At 45.3% G+C, this 23289-nt stretch overlaps 1 protein-coding gene across 3 annotated transcripts in view; it reads left to right on the forward strand.

Annotated features, from left to right (window-relative positions):
• GATAD2A (GATA zinc finger domain containing 2A) overlaps positions 1–20977 on the forward strand; it is a 192767-nt gene extending 171790 nt beyond the window's left edge. For all 3 annotated transcript variants that reach the window (XM_063914570.1, XM_063914568.1, XM_063914569.1), the window contains exon 11: positions 18880–20977. In XM_063914570.1, coding sequence (XP_063770640.1) covers positions 18880–19007 — 128 coding nt within the window. In that variant the 3' untranslated portion in view covers positions 19008–20977. The remainder of the gene's footprint in view (positions 1–18879) is intronic.
• Positions 20978–23289: the final 2312 nt, after the last annotated feature.

The raw sequence follows: 23289 nt of genomic DNA on the forward strand, positions 1-23289 counted from the left end.
ATAGGCTCCGCCCCCTTATCGGCGGCCTTATCTCCTCAGCACACTGGCGCCATTTTCCCTCACAGCTCCGTTGGAGGGAAGCTCCCTGGCTCTCCCCTGCAGTCACTACACTACAGAAAGGGTTAAAAAAGAGAGGGGGGGCACTAATTACGCGCAGTATTAAAGATACAGCAGCTATAAGGGGAAAAACACTTATATAAGGTTATCCCTGTGTGTATATATATATATATAGCGCTCTGGTGTGTGCTGGCAAACTCTCCCTCTGTCTCCCCAAAGGGCTAGTGGGGTCCTGTCCTCTATCAGAGCATTCCCTGTGTGTGTGCTGTATGTCGGTACGTTTGTGTCGACATGTATGAGGAGAAAAATGATGTGGAGACGGAGCAGATTGCCTGTAATAGTAATGTCACCCCCTAGGGGGTCGACACCTGAGTGGATGAACTGTTGGAAGGAATTACGTGACAGTGTCAGCTCTGTATAAAAGACAGTGGTTGATATGAGACAGCCGGCTACTCAGCTTGTGCCTGTCCAGACGTCTCATAGGCCGTCAGGGGCTCTAAAGCGCCCGTTACCTCAGATGGCAGATATAGACGCCGACACGGATACTGACTCCAGTGTCGACGGTGAAGAGACAAATGTGACTTCCAGTAGGGCCACACGTTACATGATGGAGGCAATGAAAAATGTTTTACACATTTCTGATAATACGAGTACCACCAAAAAGGGGTATTATGTTCGGTGAGGAAAAACTACCTGTAGTTTTCCTGAATCTGAGAAATTAAATGAGGTGTGTGATGATGCGTGGGTTTCCCCCGATAACAACTGATAATTTCTAAAATGTTATTGGCATTATATCCTTTCCCGCCAGAGGTTAGGGTGCGTTGGGAAACACCCCCTAGGGTGGATAAAGCGCTCACACGCTTGTAAGGGCTCTACCCTCTCCTGAGATGGCCGCCCTTAAGGATCCTGCTGATAGAAAGCAGGAGGGTATCCTAAAATGTATTTACACACTTACTGGTGTTATACTGCGACCAGCAATCGCCTCAGCCTGGATGTGCAGTGCTGGGTTGGCGTGGTCGGATTCCCTGACTGAAAATATTGATACCCTAGATAGGGACAGTTTATTTTTGCCTATAGAGCATTTAAAAGATGCATTTCTATATATGCGTGATGCACAGCGGAATATTTGCCGACTGGCATCAAGTCTAAGTGCGTTGTCCATTTCTACCAGTAGAGGGTTATGGACACGACAGTGGTCAGGTGATGCGGATTTCAAACGGCATTTGGAAGTATTGCCTTATTAAGGGGAGGAGTTTTATTTGGGGTCGGTCTTTCAGACCTGGTGGCCACGGCAACAGCTGGGAAATCCACGTTTGTACCCCAGGTCGCCTCTCAACATGAGAAGACGCCGTATTATCAGGCGCAGTCTTTTCGTGGACAAGCGGGCAAAAGGTTCCTCATTTCTGCCCCGTGACAGAGGGAGAGGAAAAAGGCTGCAGAAATCAGCCAGTTCCCAGGAACAGAAACCCTCTCCCGCCTCTGCCAAGCCCTCAGTATGACGCTGGGGCTTTACAAGCAGAATCAGGCATGGTGGGGGGCCCGTCTCAATGAATTTCAGCGCACAGTGGGCTCACTCGCAAGTAGACCCCTGGATCCTTCAGGTGATATCTCAGGGGTACAAATTGGAATTCGAGACGTCTCCCCCTCGCCGTTTCCTAAAGTCGGCTTTACCGATGTCTCCTTCTGACAGGGAGACAGTTTTGGAAGCCATTCACAAGCTGTATTCCCAGCAGGTGATGATCAAGGTACCCCTCCTGCAACAGGGAACGGGGTATTATTCCACACTGTTGTGGTACCGAAGCCGGACGGCTCGGCGAGACCGATTCTAAATCTAAAATCTTTGAACACTTACATACAGAGGTTCAAATTCAAGATTGAGTCACTCAGAGCAGTGATTGCGAACCTGGAAGAAGGGGACTACATGATGTCTCGGGACATCAAGGATGCTTACCTTCATGTCCAAATTTACCCTTCTCACCAAGGGTACCTCAGGTTTATGGTACAGAACTGTCACTATCAGTTCAGACGCTGCCGTATGGATGGTCCACGGCACCCCGGGTCTTTACCAAGGTAATGGCCGAAATGATATTCCTTCGAAGGAAGGGAATTTTAGTTATCCCTTACTTGGACGATTCCCTGATAAGGGTAAGATCCAGGGAACAGTTGGAGGTCGGTGTAGCACTATCTCAGGTAGTGTTGCGGCAGCACGATTGGATTCTCAATATTCCAAAATCGCAGCTGGTTCCGACGACTCGTCTTCTGTTCCTAGGGATGATCCTGGACACAGTCCAGAAAAAGGTGTTTCTCCCGGAGGAGAAAGCCAGGGAGTTATCCGAGCTAGTCAGGAACCTCCTAAAACCGAGCCAAGTCTCAGTGCATCAATGCACAAGGGTTCTGGGTAAAATGGTGGCTTCCTACGAAGCAATCCCATTCGGCAGATTCCACGCAAGAACTTTCCAGTGGGACCTGCTGGACAAATGGTCCGGGTCGCATCTTCAGATGCATCAGCGGATAACCCTGTCACCAAGAACAAGGGTGTCCCTCCTGTGTTGGTTGCAGAGTGCTCATCTTCTAGAGGGCCGCAGATTCGGCATTCAGGACTGGGTCCTGGTGACCACGGCTGCCAGCCTGCGAGGCTGGGGAACAGTCACACAGGGAAGGAATTTCCAGGGCTTATGGTCAAGCGTGGAGACATCACTTCACATAAATAGCCTGAAGCTAAGGGCCATTTACAATGCTCTAAGCTTAGCAAGACCTCTGCTTCAAGGTCAGACGGTGTTGATCCAGTCGGACAACATCACGGCAGTCACCCACGTAAACAGACAGGGTGGCACAAGAAGCAGGAGGGCAATGGCAGAAGCTGCAAGGATTCTTCGCTGGGCGGAAAATCATGTGATAGCACTGTCAGCAATTCCGGGAGTGGACAACTGGGAAGCAGACTTCCTCAGCAGACACAACCTCCACCCGGGAGAGTGGGGTCTTCACCCAGAAGTCTTCCACATGATTATAAACCGTTGGGAAAAACTCGACAGGTATTGCGCCAGGTCAAGGGACCCTCAGGCAATAGCTGTAGACGCTCTGGTAACACCGTGGGTGTACCAGTCAGTGTATGTGTTCCCTCATCTGCCTCTCATACCCAAGGTACTGAGATTGATAAGATGGAGAGGAGTAAGCACTATATTCGTGGCTCCGGATTGGCCAAGAAGGACTTGGTAACCGGAACTTCAAGAGATGCTCACGGAGGATCCGAGGCCTCTGCCTCTAAGAAGGGACCTGCTCCAGCAAGGACCCTGTCTGTTCCAAGACTTACCGCGGCTGCGTTTGACGGCATGGCGGTTGAATGCCGGATCCTGAAGGAAAAAAGGCATTCCGGATGAAGTCATCCCTATCCTGATCAAAGCCAGGAAGGATGTAACCGCAAAACATTATCACCGCATTTGGCGAAAATATGTTGCGGGGTGCGAGGCCTGTAAGGCCCGACGGAGGAAATTCAACTGGGTCGATTCCTACATTTCCTGCAAACAGGAGTGTCTATGGGCCTGAAATTGGGGTCCATTAAGGTTCAAATTTCGGCCCTGTCAATTTTCTTCCAAAAAGAACTAGCTTCAGTCCCTGAAGTTCAGACGTTGTAAAAGGGGTACTGCATATACAGCCTCCTTTTGTGCCTCCAGTGGCACCTTGGGATCTCAATGTAGTTTTTGGGTTCCAAAAGTCACATTGGTTTGAACCACTTAAATCTGTGGAGTTAAAATATCTCACATGGAAAGTGGTCATGCTGTTGGCCCTGGCCTGGGCCAGGCGCGTGTCAGAATTGGCGGCTTTATCCTGTAAAAGCCCGTATCTGATTTTCCATTCGGACAGGGCGGAATTGAGGACTCGTCCTCAGTTTCTCCCTAAGGTGGTTTCAGCGTTTCACCTTAACCAACCTATTGTGGTGCCTGCGGCTACTAGGGAGTTAGAGGACTCCAAGTTGCTAGACGTTGTCAGGGCCCTGAAAATATGTTTCCAGGACTGCTGGAGTCAGAAAATCTGACTCGCTGTTTATCCTGTATGCACCCAACAAGCTGGGTGCTCCTGCTTCTAAGCAGACTATTGCTCGTTGGATTTGTAGTACAGTTCAGTTTGCACATTCTGTGGCAGGCCTGCCACAGCCAAAAATCTGTAAATGCCCACTCCACAAGGAAGATGGGCTCATCTTGGGCGGCTGCCCGAGGGGTCTCGGCTTTACAACTTTACCGAGCAGCTACTTGGTCAGGAGCAAATACGTTTGTAAAATTCTACAAAATTGATACCCTGGCTGAGGAGGACCTGGAGTTCTTTCATTTGGTGCTGCAGAGTCATCCGCACTCTCCCGCCCGTTTGGGAGCTTTGGTATAATCCCCATGGTCCTTACGGAGTCCCCAGCATCCACTTAGGACGTTGGAGAAAATAAGAATTTACTTACCGATAATTCTATTTCTCGTAGTCCGTAGTGGATGCTGGGCGCCCATCCCAAGTGCGGATTGTCTGCAATACTGGTACATAGTTATTGTTACCAAAAAATCGGGTTATTGCTGTAGTGAGCCATCTTTTCTAGAGGCTCCTCTGTTATCATGCTGTTAACTGGGTTTAGATCACGAGTTGTACGGTGTGATTGGTGTGGCTGGTATGAGTCTTACCCGGGATTCAAAATCCTTCCTTATTGTGTACGCTCGTCCGGGCACAGTATCCTAACTGAGGCTTGGAGGAGGGTCATAGGGGGAGGAGCCAGTGCACACCAGGTAGTTCTAAAGCTTTACTTTTGTGCCCAGTCTCCTGCGGAGCCGCTATTCCCCACGGTCCTTACGGAGTCCCCAGCATCCACTACGGACTACGAGAAATAGAATTATCGGTAAGTAAATTCATATATATATATATATATATATATATAAAAAAAATTTCCCCCCCCCCCCCCCCCCCCCCGAACGTCCTTGTGGATGCTGGGGACTCCGTAAGGACCATGGGGAATAGATGGGCTCCGCAGGAGACATGGGCACTTTAAGAAGGAATTTAGATTCTGGTGTGCTCTGGCTCCTCCCTCTATGTCCCTCCTCCAGACCTCAGTTTGAATCTGTGCCCGGACGAGCTGGGTGCTGTTCAGTGAGCTCTCCTGAGCTTGCTGTAAGAAAGTATTTTGTTAGGTTTTTTATTTTCAGGGAGCTCTGCTCGCAACAGACTCCCTGCATCGTGGGACGGAGGGGAGAGAAGCAGCCCTACTCTCTGAAGATAGGTCCTGCTTCTTAGGCTACTGGACACCATTAGCTCCAGAGGGATCGTACACAGGATCTCACCCTCGTCGTCCGATCCCAGAGCCGCGCCGCCGTCCCCCTCGCAGAGCCGGAAGACAGAAGCCGGGTGAGAAGGAGAAGCAAAGAAGACTTCGAAATCGGCGGCAGAAGACTCCGTTCTTCACATGAGGTAACGCACAGCACTGCAGCTGTGCGCCATTGCTCCGTCACTGTAAGGGTGCAGGGGGGGGGGGGGGGCGCCCTGGGCAGCATATGGACCTCTGTTAGCAAAAGTGAACATATATACAGTTGGGCACTGTATATATGTATGAGCGCCCGCCAAAAAGATGTGTATTTTAGCGGGACAGAAGCCCGCCGTCGAGGGGGTGGGGCTTCTCCCTCAGCACTCGCCAGCGCCATTTTTTTCTTCACAGCTCCGCTGAGAAAGCTCCCCAGGCTCTCCCCTGCAGAGCACGGTAGAAAAAGGGTAAAAAGAGAGGGGGGGGGGCACATAATTAGCCGCTAAAAATACAAATACAGCAGCTACTGGGTTAACATTAAGTTACGGTGTTATTCCTGGGTTATATAGCGCTGGGGTGTGTGCTGGCATACTCTCTCTCTGTCTCACCAAAGGGCCTTGTGGGGGAACGGTCTTCAAAAAGGGCATTCCCTGTGTGTGTGGTGTGTCGGTACGCTTGTGTCGACATGTCTGATGAGGAAGGCTATGTGGAAGCAGAGCGGGAGCAAATGAATGTGGCCGACGGCACCGACACCTGATTGGATGGATATGTGCAAGGTTTTAAATAATGATGTTAATTCCTTTCATAAAAGGTTGGAAAAAGCTGAAGCCTCAGGACAGTCAGGGTCCCAACCCATGCCTGATCCTATGTCGCAGAGGCCGACAGGGTCTCAGAAGCGCCCACTATCCCAAATTATTGACACGGATACCGACATGGATTCTTACTCCAGTGTCTATTACGATGATGCAAGGTTACAGCCAAAATTGGCTTAATCCATCCGTTATATGATTATAGCAATTAAGGATGTGTTGCACATCACAGAGGAAACCCCAGTCCCTGACAAGAGGGTTCATATGTATGGGGAAAAGAAGCCGGAGGTAACCTTTCCCCCCTCACACAAGCTAAATGAGTAATGTGAAAAGGCTTGGGAATCTCCAGATAAAAAACTGCAGATTTCCAAAAGGATTCTTATGGCGTATCCTTTCCCGCCAACGGACAGGTTACGCTGGGAATCCTCCCCTAGGGTGGACAAAGCTTTGACACGCTTATCCAAGAAGGGTAGCCCTGCCGTCACAGGATACGGCTACCCTCAAAGATGCTGCAGATAGAAAACGGGAGGGTACCCTGAAGTCCATTTATAGTATTTTATACACATTCAGGTACCTTACTGAGGCCGGCAATCACGTCGGCTTGGGTGTGTAGTGCTGTAGCAGCATGGACGGACACCTTATCTGAGGAACTTGATACCTTAGACAAGGATACTATATTAATGACCCTGGGGCATATTAAAGACGCTGTCCTTTATATGAGAGATGCTCAGAGAGACATTAGCCTACTAGGTTCTAGAATAAATGCTATGTCGATTTCTGCCAGAAGGGTCCTGTGGACTCGGCAATGGACAGGTGATGCCGACTCAAAAAGGCACGTGGAGGTTTTACCTTACAAGGGTGAGGAATTGTTTGGGAGGATCTCTCGGACCTGGTCTCCACAGCTACGGCTGGAAAGTCAAATTTTTTGCCATATGTTTCCTCACAGCCTAAGAAAGCACCGTATTACCAAATGCAGTCCTTTCGATCACAGAAAAACAAGAAAGTCCGAGGTGCGTCCTTTCTTGCCAGGGGCAGGGGCAGAGGAAAGAAGCTGCACAACACAGCTAGTCCCCAGGAACAGAAGGACTCCCCGGCTTCCACTAAATCCACCGCATGATGCTGGGGCTCCACAGGCGGAGCTAGGCTCGGTGGGGGCGCGTCTCCGAAATTTCAGCCACAAGTGGGTTCACTCCCAGTTGGATCCCTGGGCAATAGATATTGTGTCTCGGGATACAAGCTGGAATTCGAAGAGATGCCCCCTCACCGATACCTCAAATCGGCCCTGCCAGCTTCCCCCTTAGACAGGGAAATAGTGTTAACTGCAATTCACAAATTGTATCTTCAACAGGTGGTGGTCAAGTTTCCCCTCCTTCAACAAGGAAAGGGTTATTATTCGACCATGTTTGTAGTACCGAAACTGGACGGTTCAGTCAGACCCATATTGAATTTAAAATCCCTGAACATGTACCTGAAAAGGTTCCGGTTCAAGATGGAATCGCTGAGAGCGGTCATTGCAAGCCTGGAAGGGGGGGATTTTATGGTGTCTCTGGACATAAAGGATGCATACCTTCATGTCCCCATTTATCCACCTCATCAGGCGTACCTCAGATTTGTGATACAGGATTGTCATTACCAATTTCAGACATTGCCGTTTGGTCTCTCCACGGCTCCGAGAATATTTACCAAGGTAATGGCGGAAATTATGGTGCTCCTGCGGAAGCAGGGGGTCACAATTATCCCATACTTGGACGATCTCCTCATAAAAGCGAGGTCAAGAGAGTAGTTGCTGATCAGCGTAGCACGTTCTCTGGAAGTGTTATGGCAACACGGCTGGATTCTAAATATTCCAAAGTCGCAGTTGGTTCCTACGACTCGTCTGCCTTTCCTGGGCATGATTCTGGACACAGACCAGAAAAGGGTTTATCCCCTGATAGAGAGAGAGAGCACAGGAGCTCATGACACTGGTCAGGGGCCTATTAAAATCAAAACAGGTGTCAGTGCATCACTGCACTCGAGTCCTGGGAAAGAAAGATGGTGGCATCATACGAGGCCATTCCCTTCGGCAGGGTCCATGCGAGGACCTTTCAATGGGACTTACTGGACAAATGGTCCGGATCACATCTTCAGATGCATCGGTTAATAACCCTATCCCCCAGGGCCAGGGTGTCTCTCCTGTGGTGGCTGCGGAGTGCTCACCTTCTCGAGGGCCGCAGATTCGGCATTCAGGACTGGGTCCTGGTGACCACGGATGCAAGCCTCCGAGGGTGGGGAGCAGTCACACAGGGAAGATATTTCCAAGGTCTGTGGTCAAGTCAGGAGACTTGTCTTCACATCAACATCCTGGAACTAAGGGCCATATACAACGCCCTACGTCAAGCAGAGACCCTGCTTCGCGATCAACCGGTTCTGATTCAGTCGGACAACATCACCGCTGTGGCTCATGTAAACCGACAAGTCGGCACAAGGAGCAGGGTGGCAATGGTGGAAGCCACCAGAATTCTTCGCTGGGCGGAGAATCACGTCAGTGCACTGTCAGCAGTGTTCATCCCGGGAGTGGACAACTGGGAAGCAGACTTCCTCAGCAGGCACGACCTCCATCCGGGGGAGTGGGGATTTCATCAAGAAGTCTTCGCACAGATTGCAAGTCGGTGGGAACTGCCACAGGTGGACATGATGGCATCCCGCCTCAACAAAAAGCTACAGAGGTATTGCGCCAGGTCAAGGGACCCTCAGGCGATAGCTGTAGACGCCCTGGTAACACCGTGGGTGTTCCAGTCGGTCTATGTATTCCCTCCTCTTCCTCTCATACCAAAGGTGTTGAGAATCATAAGAAAAAGAGGAGTGAGAACAATACTCAATGTTCCGGATTGGCCAAGAAGGACTTGGTATCCAGATCTGCAAGAAATGCTCACGGAGGACCCGTGGCCTCTTCCTCTAAGACAGGACTTGTTGCGACAAGGGCCTTGTCTGTTCCAAGACTTATCGCGGCTGCGTTTGACGGCATGGCGGTTGAACGCCGGATCCTAGCAGAAAAAGGCATTCCGGATGAGGTCATTCCTACGCTGATAAAGGCTAGGAAGGACGTGACGGCTCAACATTATCACCGTATTTGGCGAAAATTTGGCTTGGTGTGAGGCCAGGAATGCCCCTACGGAGGAATTCCAGCTGGGCCGTTTCCTTCACTTCCTACAGTCAGGAGTGACTTTGGGCCTAAAATTGGGTTCCATTAAGGTCCAGATTTCGGCCCTATCCATTTTCTTTCAAAAAGAGCTGGCTTCTCTACCTGAAGTTCAGACGTTTGTGAAGGGAGTGCTGCATATTCAGCCCCCTTTTGTGCCCCCAGTGGCACCTTGGGATCTTAACGTGGTGTTGAGTTTCCTGAAATCCCACTGGTTTGAACCACTCAAGACGGTGGAATTGAAATCTCACGTTGAAGGTGGTCATGCTACTGGCCTTTGCTTCGGCTAGGCGTGTGTCAGAATTGGCGGCTTTGTCAAATAAAAGCCCCTATCTGGTTTTCCATGCGGATAGAGCAGAGTTGCGGACCCGTCCATAATTCCTGCCAAAAGTGGTTTCATCTTTCCATATAAACCAACCTATTGTGGTGCCTGTGGCTACAACTGACTTGGAGGATTCCGAGTTGCTTGATGTGGTCAGGGCTTTGAAGGTTTATGTAGCCAGAACGGCTAGGGTCAGGAAAACAGAATATTAGTTTATCCTGTATGCTTCCAACAAGCTTGGTGCTCCTGCTTCAAAGCAGACTATTGCTCGCTGGATCTGTAACACGATTCAGCAGGCTCATTCTGCGGCTGGATTGCTGCTGCCAAAATCAATTAAGGCCCATTCCACTAGGAAGGTGGGCTCTTCTTGGGCGGCTGCCCGAGGGGTCTCGGCTTTACAGCTGTGCCGAGCGGCTACTTGGTCAGGTTCAAACACTTTTGCAAAGTTCTACAAGTTTGATACCCGGGCTGAGGAGGACCTTGTGTTTGCTCATTCGGTGTTGCAGAGTCATCTGCACTCTCCCGCCCGTTTGGGAGCTTTGGTATAATCCCCATGGTCCTTAAGGAGTCCCCAGCATCCACTAGGACGTTAGAGAAAATAAGATTTTACTTATCGGTAAATCTATTTCTCGTAGTCCATAGTGGATGCTGGGTGCTCGTCCCAAGTGCGGACTCCTTCTACAATGCTTGTATATAGTTATTGCTTAAATAAGGGCTATGTTCTTGTTGCATCAGGGTTGCACTGATGCTCTGTTGTTCATACTGTTGACTGGGTAGGTTTATCACCATTTATACGGTGTAATTGGTGTGGCTGGTATGAATCTTGCCCTGGATTTCCAAAATCCTTTCCTTGTACTGTCGGCTCTTCCGGGCACAGTTTCTCTAACTGAGGTCTGGAGGAGGGACATAGAGGGAGGAGCCAGAGCACACCAGAATCTAAATTCTTTCTTAAAGTGCCCATGTCTCCTGCGGAGCCCATCTATTCCCCATGGTCCTTACGGAGTCCCCAGCATCCACTACGGACTACGAGAAATAGATTTACCGGTAAGTAAAATCTTATATTATATATATATATATATATATATATATATATATATATATATATATATATATATATATATATATATATATATATATATAATATTTTTATTTATTTTTTGAGTATAAGTCGACCCGAATATAAGCCGAGCTCGAGTATAAGCCTAGGGTGGGAAATGCGGCTCTAGCCGTACACAGCCCTCAGTGCCAGGTATGCCCCCACAGTGCCAGGTGTGCCCCTCATGCTGCTGCCAGATGTGCCCCCTCCCCGAGTGCCAAATATGCTCCCCTAGTGCTACTTACCCCTCCGTCGATCCCGCGCTGTCTTCTGAAGGAGGGACACGGAGCGCACAGCGGGCGGCTCTCCTGTGTCCCTCCGGCGGCCGCGGCGGGTCTATTAAAGGAAGTGCCGGTTCGTGATCAGAGGTCACGAACGGGTACTTCCTTTAATAGACCCACCGCTGCCGCCGGAGATACAGGAGGGACACAGGAGAGCCGTGCGCTCCGTGTCCCTCCTTCACACTGCACTCCCTGTCAATGTGCACTGACTCGAGTATAAGCTGAGGTGGCTTTTTCAGCACAAAAAAAAGTGCTGAAAAAGTCTGCTTATTCTCGAGTATATACGGTGTGTGTGTGTGTGTGTGTGTGTGTATATGTATGTGTGTGTGTGTATATGTATGTGTGTGTATATGTATGTGTATATGTGTGTGTGTGTGTGTGTATATATATATGTGTGTGTGTGTGTATATGTGTGTATATATATATATATATATATATATATATATATATATATATATATATATATATATATATATATATTAATATTAGAGAAAACAAGCGCTAATGAGTGTAGTGACAATTATAACGGAAATACTCAGGTGGGTAAAAATTATTATGGCCTTGGACACTTATCTGGTAAGTAAGAACTTCCAGCCGATGTTCATCATTTTAGGATTAACATGTAAAAAGAAGAAACAGCAACCATAGTGTGTATCGTTCATGGATTAAAATGATGTCATTTGCAATATAGGACACGAGCTTAGGGAACTTGCTTATTCCCAATAAAATGTAATCTGTAACTTCACAACATAAAATACAGATTTAATGAACAATCACATAAAAAACGGCTAGACAACACACGTACAAGATTTAAAATCATAAAAGTTTATCTGTCCATTATGGGAATAGGGAGGTCAGCAACAAACTATCCCAGGGACACAAGATAGCCAAAGGTTATGCGTACAGGATAAAAAAGTTTAAACGCTTATCTGTCCATCAAGGGGAGTTCAGCAGCAAACAGTCCCAACGCGTTTCGTCCGTCAAGGTGTGGACTTCTTCTTTTGACATTAAAAGTCTATTTTGCAATAAGCAAGCAGGTGGCTCTGTAGCCAAGTGGTTAGGCTTCCTGCCCACAGTGAACATTGTGATTGCATGGACACTGGTTCAAATCCTGGTTTAACCGGTGTTTAAAAAAACAAACAAAAAAAAACCATGGTAGGACACCATTTTTAACGTTACTTCCTGGTTCTTTCCCGGAGGTTGCTGCCCTACAACATTCAGCCTCTGGAGGAGCGGGCTGTTGTTAGGAATTTAATTTATTTGTTTTTGTACAGCATGACTCTACAGGAAGATTCACTATTGCTGGTAACCATATGCATGGTAAATGCAGGTTTATACACACGTTACTTCCGTGGTGTACTTACTGGTCGGTGTACATGATCACTAAGTCTAATGCATAGTCAAACAAGCAGCTTCGCTGCAAAGTCGGTCACACAGTGTGTCGGACAAATACGACTGCACAGACAGACCCTTACCGGTCCTCTGGGGGGAATGCGGGCGCATGTACTGCTGTTTCTGCTAGATTGTTGCGGTCGATTCACCGCCAGCCCTCATAGCACCAGGCCAGTACGTCAGGTTCTTAGCGAAGGCTGAACAATTTCCAATGAGAGACAATTGCAATTATTGGGCGTTTAACGAACTATCAGAGTGTACCCTACACAGCAGTAGGGCTGTTGCTTCGCCCTGCTTTGGTAGGGGTTTGAGGTAACAAGGCTGTAGTGGCAGGGCACTCCAGTTCAGGTTTGCCCTACACAAAGACCACCTTACACTTCTTGCTGCCTACAGCTTCTGTGGACGTTGGCCAGTTGGTTCTTGCGTTTTCAGCTTCGCTAGTGGCGCACAACGTCCACTTTGGCTACGTTCCTAACAGGCGGAGTCGGATTCCAAACGAGAATAGATCGCAGACCAAGTGGGGGGGGGGGGGGGGGGGGAATCTGATTTCCTACCATTGTCTATGCGAATTCCTGAATGAGGACTACTCAGGATATTGTCTTTACACCTCTGTCCATTCGGCGCCGTGGTCTGCTTGCAATGCATGCACTCCAGGATTCGATACCCAATGCGGCAAACAATTATTATACCTCCGATAGTCAGTTGTGGACAGCCACAGTTAGGTGGAACCACAACTTTGAATTCACAGATTATGAAAATACGGTCGACGGTTTCCTATCATTGCCATCTGCAAGACTGGTCGGCCTCCGACAGAGGACAAGACGGCGGTTTTGCAGACAGGCTCTCGTAGTCTCAGTAGTTTGATACCGCAGGTAACACCCGAGTCGCGGTTATTATTTTGGTTTGGGATAGTTCCAAGACTAATCACGCTGTCAGTTCGTTACTTACCCTGCAGACAGTACGTCGCTTGCTATAGATTCAACGTCGAATAATGGCAGTCGGTGACGGCAGGTGAGATCCGCAGTAATACCGAATTTTGATGGATCTTATATTTCAACGAATCGGGCCTACTTATGGTTTGCTGTAGAAACCATTTTTCCTTTCATTCACTACCGTTTGACTTCTTACCGGCTCCTCGGGTAGTCACATCTAGAAGATGGCATGATAGCTCATCTCAAATTCCTAAGAAGGATAACCGTTCTGTACTTTGGAGATCTACTCATCAACACTAGGTCTCAACGCTTATTCCTGCAATGTGCATTATGAATGTACAATAACGTCGTTCACGGTTGGATTGTCATCCTCATGAAATCGTCTCTCATTCCGTCACAAAGGATTCATGCTTAGGAGTGATTCCGTGGATAAATGGGTTCCCTGCCTGAACACAACACCGGAGTGTTCGTCATCACATACAGTTAGTATACAATCCACGGACTGTCTCGGTGCATTTGGGCATTCGACTACTAGGAAAGGAGGGTGGTGGCGTCTTTCGACGTACTCCTCCAGTTCGCAAGGAGTTCACTCATGACTTTTCATCTGAATTTTATGGCACGCATCTACAAATTCATCAGATGGTGCGGTTGTCTCCAAGGGCCAGAATTTCACTACTCTGGTGGCTCAAAGTACACATTCTCTCCGCGGGGAGAATGTTTGGCGTCTGGAATTGGATAAATTCTCATGGTTCACGGAAGATGGCTGTCAATTAAATGACCTGGAACTCAGGGCAATTTCCAACGCGCTGCAACAAACAGTGCACATGCTCCGGTCTCAGACTATCCAGATGCACTCAGACAACGCCACAGCGGTCGCATACAGAACAAGGAGGAATTTGAAGTCACATGGCATGCGGGAAGTTGCTTGAATTCTCAATTGGGCCGAGCGTCACCAGGTGATATTTTCGGCAGTGTTTGTTCTGGGGTGGACAACTGGAAGGCAGATTAACCCAGCTGTCAGGTTTTTCCTCCAGGAAACTGGGCATTGAATTCAGAAGCGAGTGGAATTACCCATAAGGGAGATCTAATGACATCCCGGGGGGGGGGGGGGGAGAGCTAGGAGAGTATGGTTCTCGGATTTCCGCAAACTACTCACAGCCGATCCTTGACCACTTCTGCGTCCGGACCTGTTACAACAGGGTCTGTTTCTTTACCCCGATTTAGCGCGGCTGCGTTTGATGGGGTGGCTGTTACTGCCCTTAAAAAGAGAGGGCGTTCCAGAATCTGTACTACTAGCCATGTTACGTGCCAGGAAGCCAGTTATGGCGGCTCATTATCACACGATTTAGCTATATAGGTTGGTGGGAAGCTCGGACGTTTCCGACATCATCTAGTCCGTTTTATATTTTTACAGACTGGGTTAGGTGGAGGACTACGTTTCTACACTTAAAGTGCAGGTTTTTGCCTTGTCAAATTTGCCTTCAAAGGCATTTGGCTCTTTTGCTGATTGTACACATCTTCCTGCAAGGTGTCCTCAGAGTTCAACCTCCATTTATACCACCTACAGCGCCATGGGACTTGAATCTGGGTTTAGTGTTTTTTTTTTTTTTTAAGTCTTAAGTTTTTCACTTGGAAAACAGTGTCTCGTAGCCTTAGCCTCAGCAAGGCGTGTCTTTAGACCTGGGTGCCTTGTCATGCAAGCCACCGTATCTTGTGCTCATAGGGCGGAACTTCGCACGAATTCCTTTTTTCTCACCAAAAGATGTTACGCATCACTTAATCAATCGTAGTTCCTGGGTTATCAGTAGGTTCAGGAACTACAGTTACTTTAGAGGTGGTACGCGCATTACACGTTTATGTAGCCCAAACATTAACTGTAAGTAGAACAGACACATTGTTTGTTCTCTATAATGTAGTTAAGATGGCTTGGCCAGTTTCCAAGCAGACCTTATGTCATACGTCAGGATTAGCTTCATCATAGGCTACAACCGCCGACATCCGTGTCAGACTATTCCACACGTTCCTTTGGAACGTCATAGGCAGCAGGTCATGGACCTTCTAAGAAACAACTTAGACAAGCTGCTATAGGGTCATAGGTGCATGACCATCAGTGCACACGTTTATGCCTTTTACAGGTTTACTACGGTTACGGCATCTAGCTTTGGCCGCCTAGTGTTACAGGTGCCAGACTGCTCTCCCGCCCACGGGGGAAGCTTTGGTACGTCCCAAGAGTACGCCAGTGACCCCTAGTGGATGAAAAAGAAAATAGGATTTTGGTACTTACCAGGTAAATTTTTTTCTTTAAATCCATAGGGGGCACTGGACGCCCAACCAGAGCAGTTTTACCTGTCTTATGGTAAGCTCAGTGGATCTTATAGGAACACATTATCACCAATGGATACGAAGTTAAGGTGATTAGGGTGTCGACTGCTTAGTGGTCAGTTACGTTGTGTCAACTTTAGGGTTGACAGTTGTAATTTCCATTATGTGTCAACTTTACTGTTGACCGTTATATGTAATTCTCTATGGTTCATCCTCTCTATCGTTCCTGTTCGGCTCAGTAAAAATACTGAAGTCTCTATGGGAGTATGGTGGGGGTAACCAGTTACTAATTTAAATATTTAAATGTGCCATTCCCGGCTACGCCCGGACCATATCCCAAGAGTACTCCAGTGCCCCCTATGGATTCAAAGAACAGGATTTACCTGGCAAGTACCAAAATCCTATTTTTTGCCCATTCCTCAAGGTAAAACTGCTCCAGCTCCTTCATGTTGGATGGTTTCCGCTTGTGAACAGCAATCTTCAAGTCTGACCACCGATTCTCGGTTGGATTGAGATCTGGGCTTTTGACTAGGCCATTCCAACACATTTAAATGTTTCCCCTTAAACCACTCGAGTGTTGCTTTAGCAGTATGCTTTGGGTCATTGTCCTGCTGGAAGGTGAACCTCCGTCCCAGTCTCAAATCACAGGCAGACTGAAAAAGGTTTTCCTCAAGAATATCCCTGTATTTAGCACCATCCATCTTTCCCTCGACTCAAAACAGTTTTTCCCAGTCCCTGCTGCTCAAACATCTCCACAGCATGATGCTGCCACCACAATGTTTCACTGTGGGGATGGTGTATTTGGGGTGATGGGATGTGTTGGTTTTGCGCCAGACATAGCGTTTTCCTTGGTGGCCGGAAAGTTAAATGTTAGTCTCATCTGACCAGAGCACCTTCCTCCATACATTTGGGGAGTCGTCCACGTGTCTTTTGGCAAACTCCAAATGTGCCGCCTTATTTTTAACACTAAGTAATGGCTTTTTTCTGGCCTCTCTTCCATAAAGCCCAGCTCTATGGATTTATCGGCTTATTGTGGTCACATGCGCAGATAACCAGTCTCTGCTGTGGAACTCTGCAGCTCCTTCAGGGTTACCTTTGGTCTTTGTGCTGCCTCTCTGATTAATGTCCTCCTTGCTCGGTCTGTGAGTTTTGGTGGCCTGCCCTTTCTTGGCAGGTTTGTTGTGGGTACCATATTCTTTCCATTTGAAGATGATGGATTTGATGGATCATCAAAGATTTGGATATTTTTTTTATAACCCAACCTTGACTTGTATTTCTCAACAACTTTGTCCCTGACTTGTTTGGAGAGTTCCTTGGTCTTCATGGTGTGATGCCTCTTGCTTAGTGGTGTTGTAGCCTCTGGGGCCTTTCAGAAAAGATGTGTTTATAACGACAGATCATGTACACTTAGATTGCATTTCACTAATTATGTGACTTCAGAAGGTAATTGGTTGCACCAGAATTTTTGAGAGGCTTCTTAGCAAAGGGGGTGAATACATAAGCACATGCCAATTTTCAAATTTTTATTAATATAACTTTTTCTCATTTCACTAAACCAACTTAGACTTTTGTGCACATACATCACATAAAATTCAGATTAAAAAAAATTTAATTACAGGTTGTAATGTAACAAAATAGGTAAAAAGCCAAGGGGGTGAATACTTTAGCAAGGCACTGTATATAGGGGGTAATTCAAAGTTGATAGCAGCAGCAAATTTGTTAGCAGTTGGGCAAAACCATGTGCACTGCAGGGGAGGCAGATATAAAATGCGCAGAGCGTTAGATTTGGGTGGGTTATTTTGTTTCTGTGCAGGGTAAATACTGGCTGCTTTATTTTTACACTGCAATTTAGATTTCAGTTTAAACACACCCCACCCAAATCTATCTGCACATGTTATATCTGCCCATGGATTTGCCCAACTGCTAACAAATTTGCTGCTGCGATTAACTCTGAATTACCCCCACAGTAGCTTGCATCGTTCTGATTAACAATGATTTTGGGAATTAAAATGGTTTAGGTTTTCTGATTTTATTTTTTTTTGGAAGGATATTTCATAAAATTGGAATAGAGGGAATAATGGTGTTAAATTGGCTACATGATTCATTAAAATGGTCATTCCCATCCAGGCTAGACTGCAACCTTCAATAATGATTTTAACGATAAAAATGTAGTCTGTGTTGATATAGGTCTTTTTTTTTTTTTTTTTTTTTTACAACGAAGGGTGGAATTCAATTGATAGGTTGCCCGATCTCCCGTCTAAAGGGATGGGAGATCTCAGGGGCAATATTCAATTGATGCCTGTAATCTCTCCTATTTGTGTCTGAGCCATGTAAAGTGACTAAACTAATGGGCATGATTGCAAAAAGTGCAAAGGGGGCTGCAAGCTGAAATGTCTCCCCACGGCTCAGCGCACCTGAACGGAGCAACAATTGAATTACTCCGTTGGGCACGATCTAGTGCCGGCAGCAGGGGAGGTACAGTTGAATTCTCCGCCAAAAGTTAAAGCACTTTTCACATGCAGCAATGTCATCAGACACAAACCTCATGTGAAAACTATACTACCACTTAATTGGTTTTTGGCCGAAAAATAACTGCAAAACAAGGATGTGATCTGGAATGTGAAGCCACAATTTATTATTATTATTATTATTATTCTTTATTTATATGGCGCCACAAGGGTTCCGCAGCGCCCAGTTACAGAGTACATATTTACATAATCAAAACAGGAAAACAGTGACTTACAGTTGAAGACAATTTTAGGACAAGTACAGGGTAACTAAGCATAACTACACCAGTAAATGACCGAGATAAGTTCCAGGTGGCCAAAAAACTGCGTGATTTGGGCAGTTGAGGATTATTAAAGTAAGAAAAGGATAAGCACATGAGGGAAGAGGCCCCACTCGTGAGAGCTTACATTCTAAGGGATAATGCACAATAAGCACAATGTTACCTATTGGCGCTCCTGCTTACATCTCTCTCCAAAACACTACACAGCCCTGGTGGCGATAATAACTACAGAGCCCAGGGAGATGGCTACATGGAGTAGCCTTCTGAGATAGAGTTGGAGCTGTATTGCCCGCAGACTTCTTGGCTGGTGGCATTCTTTAATCCTATTATTACGAAGCTTTATGTAACAGCGTTTTGAGCAACACTGTATAACATAGGATGTTGTGAAAATATTGTGATTCAAAACTAAACTTTTTCTTTTTTTTTCTTTTTCCAGGAGGGACATTAGCCTTTGTGAACCCTGGCCTAGCTGTGCATAAAACTGCTTCTGTGGACCGCCAACGGGAATACCTCCTAGATATGATTCCTTCCCGCTCAATCACCCAATCTTCTACGTGGAAATAATGAATGCATCATCCTAAAGTGACAGAAATAAAGACAAATAAACACGAAGTTCGAGAGTCCAAAAAGCAAGAAAGGACTCTGTTCCCGCATTGTCCTTTCCCTCCCATCATGTGTGGAAGTTATCCTCTCCCAATGCGTTTCAACACGGGAAGCTTGGTAGCAACCTGCAAATGAGGTGTTGGGTGTGCTTTTTGTCCAGAAAGAGGAGCGCTGAGAAAAGAACATATATATATATTTTTTGTCTCTTCAGATCTTGGGCTAGACTGGCAGATGACATGACTCCACATACTACCCTTTGCCATGCTCCAAATGCATACTACTTTCTGCCTTCAGGTCTAATTTAACTAAAAAACAATAGTAAATTCCCTGTTCCACCTTTCACAGAGGCATCACTGATTTCGCCACCGTGGGATTTGAAAGTGTAACTGGATTATATATATATAATTTTTTGTTTTTTGTTAAAGGAGGTGGGAGCGGATTGGTTTTTTCGCATGGTTGAATTTATCAGGTCCACTTCTGATTCTGGAGCAGAACATATCCAGTCAGAACAAAATCATTTGTTAAATGCAACAAATATAGTTATATTTAAATAGATCTATGACAAAATAAAAGTTTATGCCCACAAAGTTCCCTGCTGTGGGTTGTCCATTCACGTGGATTTTATTATCTGACTAAGGCTTTTTCTATACAGCCTTTTACTATCTAATCCAGTTTGCTTTGTTTTCACTGGACTCAAGCTTCTGAAGGGTTAAAGGACATGGAAGCTAAGGTGAGGTCTCTTTATGCCTCCTGTTTAGGTAAAATGCTGCATTATTCCAGATTTTGGTTTTTCAGGCTGTTTCAGTAGCTTCCCTTAGTCTACTTTTCTGACACTGCAAAAATTGTTGTACCAATAAAAAAGGAAAGCGAAGTGGAGACAGTTTTTACACTTCATCTAGCCACTGCACCCTCATAATTAACGGATGACCCTTCTATTCAGTGTAAATCATGCTCCTTGCGAAGGCCATTGGAAGCACTGATTTGGCAGGAAAAAAAAGTTTAATTCCTTATGTCCTCTGGGGGTAAACAAATGTTCATTTTATCTTTCTGTTTTGTGGACATAAATGTTAAGTTACTTTTTGATATATGCAGTTGCTTAGGGACTAGTTTATTATGTTTTTTCTCTTCTTTGTCCTGTGGGTGGGAAGGGAGAATTTCTCTGTACAATATGAAAAACCCTAGAATTTAAACTTGACTTTTTGTGTGTATGATAACTTAGCCGGCTGAAAGAATATATTATATATATAAAAATATTTTTATTTTTTTTTCCCGTTCCAATATGGAAGTCTGTTTTCAGGGGAAGGCTGAATTTAATTTCAATTTCCTCTATGGCTGAAAGCAGGCATGGTCTTTATTTAATTTTCCTAAAGAAGCCTCGGTTTTCCCATATTTTAGCAATAAGGCACTCAGGTGTTGAAGCTTATTCAGGCAATATTATGTATTTCACATGACCTACAATTTCTGGGTACCTTATTACTGTGCCCCAAACCCCACCATATGCACCTCTCATCAGACTTTTTGTTTTTCCTTCTCTGTACTGATATTTATTCCTTCTGCTATACCATTGTCTTTTTAGCAATACTTTACATTATCCAGAGAAGCGCTTCCTTTTGATCATGGATAGTATACTTATGATCATAATCTTGTTTTGTTCTTCATATTCCAGCATGGCTACATCTCCTCTCCTTTATCAAGAACACACTTTACCAGAATGTTTTTTTTTTGTTTTTTTTTTGAACACTTATCTTGATTTTAGGGGTGCAAATATTTTGATTCTATGGAATAAGCCTAGTGTGTGTGTGTGTGCGTGCCTGCCAGAATGCGTGGAATTGGGGGTGCCCCATCACTGATAGAGAACTAGCTGTTTCTATTTAATCACACTGGCCAGAACCGCATTTCTGAATAATATTAATAAATAACTAAGCCAACTATTTTCTTTGTGGGTTTTTTTTTAGGTCTGATAACAGCCACCTTCAGTGACTATACTTTGTTTAAATAACAACAAGCTTTTTTTTAATATTATTATTATTATTATTATTATTATTATTATTATTATGAGTCTTGGTAATACAGTAGAAGATGCTTGTTTTGGGAAAAAGTCATTAAGGATGTGTTTGTTGTTTTTGTTTTATTTTTTCTTCTGGTGTGTGTTTTTTTTTGTTTTGTTTTTTACTTTGAGCATTTACTATCATAACCAAGTGCTTACAAGTACAGAACCTGTTGACTTCAAACACTAGTGCACCTAGAATAGTGATGCCACTTGTTACTGTACTATATTTAAAAAAAAAAAAAAAAAGTTCTCGCATAAGTGTACCTCCATAAGTTTGTCTTCATTTTCAATTCCTATGGTAACTTGTGCCAGAAGTTGTTGTTCAGGGGACTCTTGTAAAGAGGACATTCCAATGCCAGTTTCTATGAATGTGAAATGTTGGGATTTTTTTTTTTTTATATTGGTAAATTACTAGAGCTCTATCTCCATCCATCCAGAAACTTTTTTTCTCTTTGCCGGAAGGAAAACATGGCATATTTCACACAAGTCCTTATCGCCACAGATGGTTTACAGATAACAGCCCTCTTTCTCCCATAAATCTATGGAGGATCTGCTAAAATCTATATAATAATCTGTTATGGTCTTTCTCATTCCCATTATGAGTGGAAGCTGCACATGTACCTGATGCCCTGCGTCTGTGAGGGGGCATGGAGATTGTTGGGTGAAAAATTCTATAGATAGATTTAGAGGGAGAGCATTAACTGCAGGGAATATTGTACCTATACTTGGAAAATAGATTTCATTACAATGTATACCTCAATAAAGTTTGTCTCTGGTTTCTAAACCAAATTAAAATCCACTATGCAGTGATATTTAGCCTCCTTTTTGAAGAGGATTAATCTTGAAGAGTTATGCAATGCAGAGTCTGCTTTTGGAGTCCCCTATTTGTCAGATGTACAATAAACTTCTATGGGAACTGCATCTTTTTTGGGTTGCATCAACACTTTTTTTTTTTTTTTTTATTGATAAACACTGATTTACATATGCTTAATAAACAAAGGCATTGAACAACCTGCACTGCATAAGGTAATGTTTCTCTAACATGTATGGAATACATTCAATATTTTGGATCCTGGCTGGTTAGGTGGTGACGTAAAGTTGCATACACACAGTGAGATATTTACTGTCTCCGATTTTGACTGCGATTTCCCTTGAACTCCCCCAGAGCCCAGAAGCACTGATTTTGACTATCTGTACCTCCGATTTTGACTAAGTGCAAATTTTGACTACACTTTGTACTGGATAGTACATTATATAGTCAAGATGGACTTGCCTGCAGTCTATCTTTCCTTGCGATACCAACCCCGCTGGAGTGTGCATCTGTATCATAAGCTGTCTAATACTGCGATTTGCACTAACTTTTCTTGCGATTTTGACTATATACAGTCCGGTCCATAAATATTGTGACATCGACACAATTCTCATATTTTGGGCTCTATACACCACAATGGATTTGAAATGAAACAAACAAGATGTGCTTTAACTGCAGACTTTCTGCTTTAATTTGAGCGTATTTACATTCAAATCAGGTGAACGGTGTAGGAATTACAACTGTTTCTATATGTGCCTCCCACTTTTTAAGGGACCAAAAGTAATGGGACAATCGACTCAAAAGCTAATTTCTGGACAGGAGTGGGCTATTCCCTCGTTATTTCATCATCAATTAAGCAGGTAAAAGGTCTGGAGTAGATTCCAGGTGTGACATTTGGATTTGGAATCTGTTGCTGTAAACTCTGTGGCAGCTCTTTGGATCTCATATCAGTGAAGCAAGCCATCATTAGGCCTAAAAATCAAAACAAACCCATCAGAGAGATAGCAAAAACATTAGGTGTGGCCAAATCAACTGTTTGGAACATTCTTAAAAAGAGAGAACACACCGGAGAGCTCAGCAACACCAGAAGACCATGGAAAACAACTGTGGTGGATGACAGAAGAATAATTTCCCTGGTGAAGATAAACCCCCTTCACAACAGTTGCCCAGATCAAGAACACTCTCCAGGAAGTAGGTATATATGTGTCAAAGTCAACAATCAAGAGAAAACTTCACAAGAGTGAATGTAGAGGGTTCACCACAAGATGTAAACCAGTGGTGAGCCACAAAAACAGGAAGTCCAGGTTAGAGTTTGCCAAATAACATCTAAAAAAGCCTTTACAGTTCTGGAACAACATCCTATGGACAGATGAGACAAAGAT

The sequence above is a fragment of the Pseudophryne corroboree genome, chromosome 1 (genome assembly GCF_028390025.1).
Source record: "Pseudophryne corroboree isolate aPseCor3 chromosome 1, aPseCor3.hap2, whole genome shotgun sequence".
In the NCBI taxonomy this organism is placed as follows: domain Eukaryota; kingdom Metazoa; phylum Chordata; class Amphibia; order Anura; family Myobatrachidae; genus Pseudophryne; species Pseudophryne corroboree.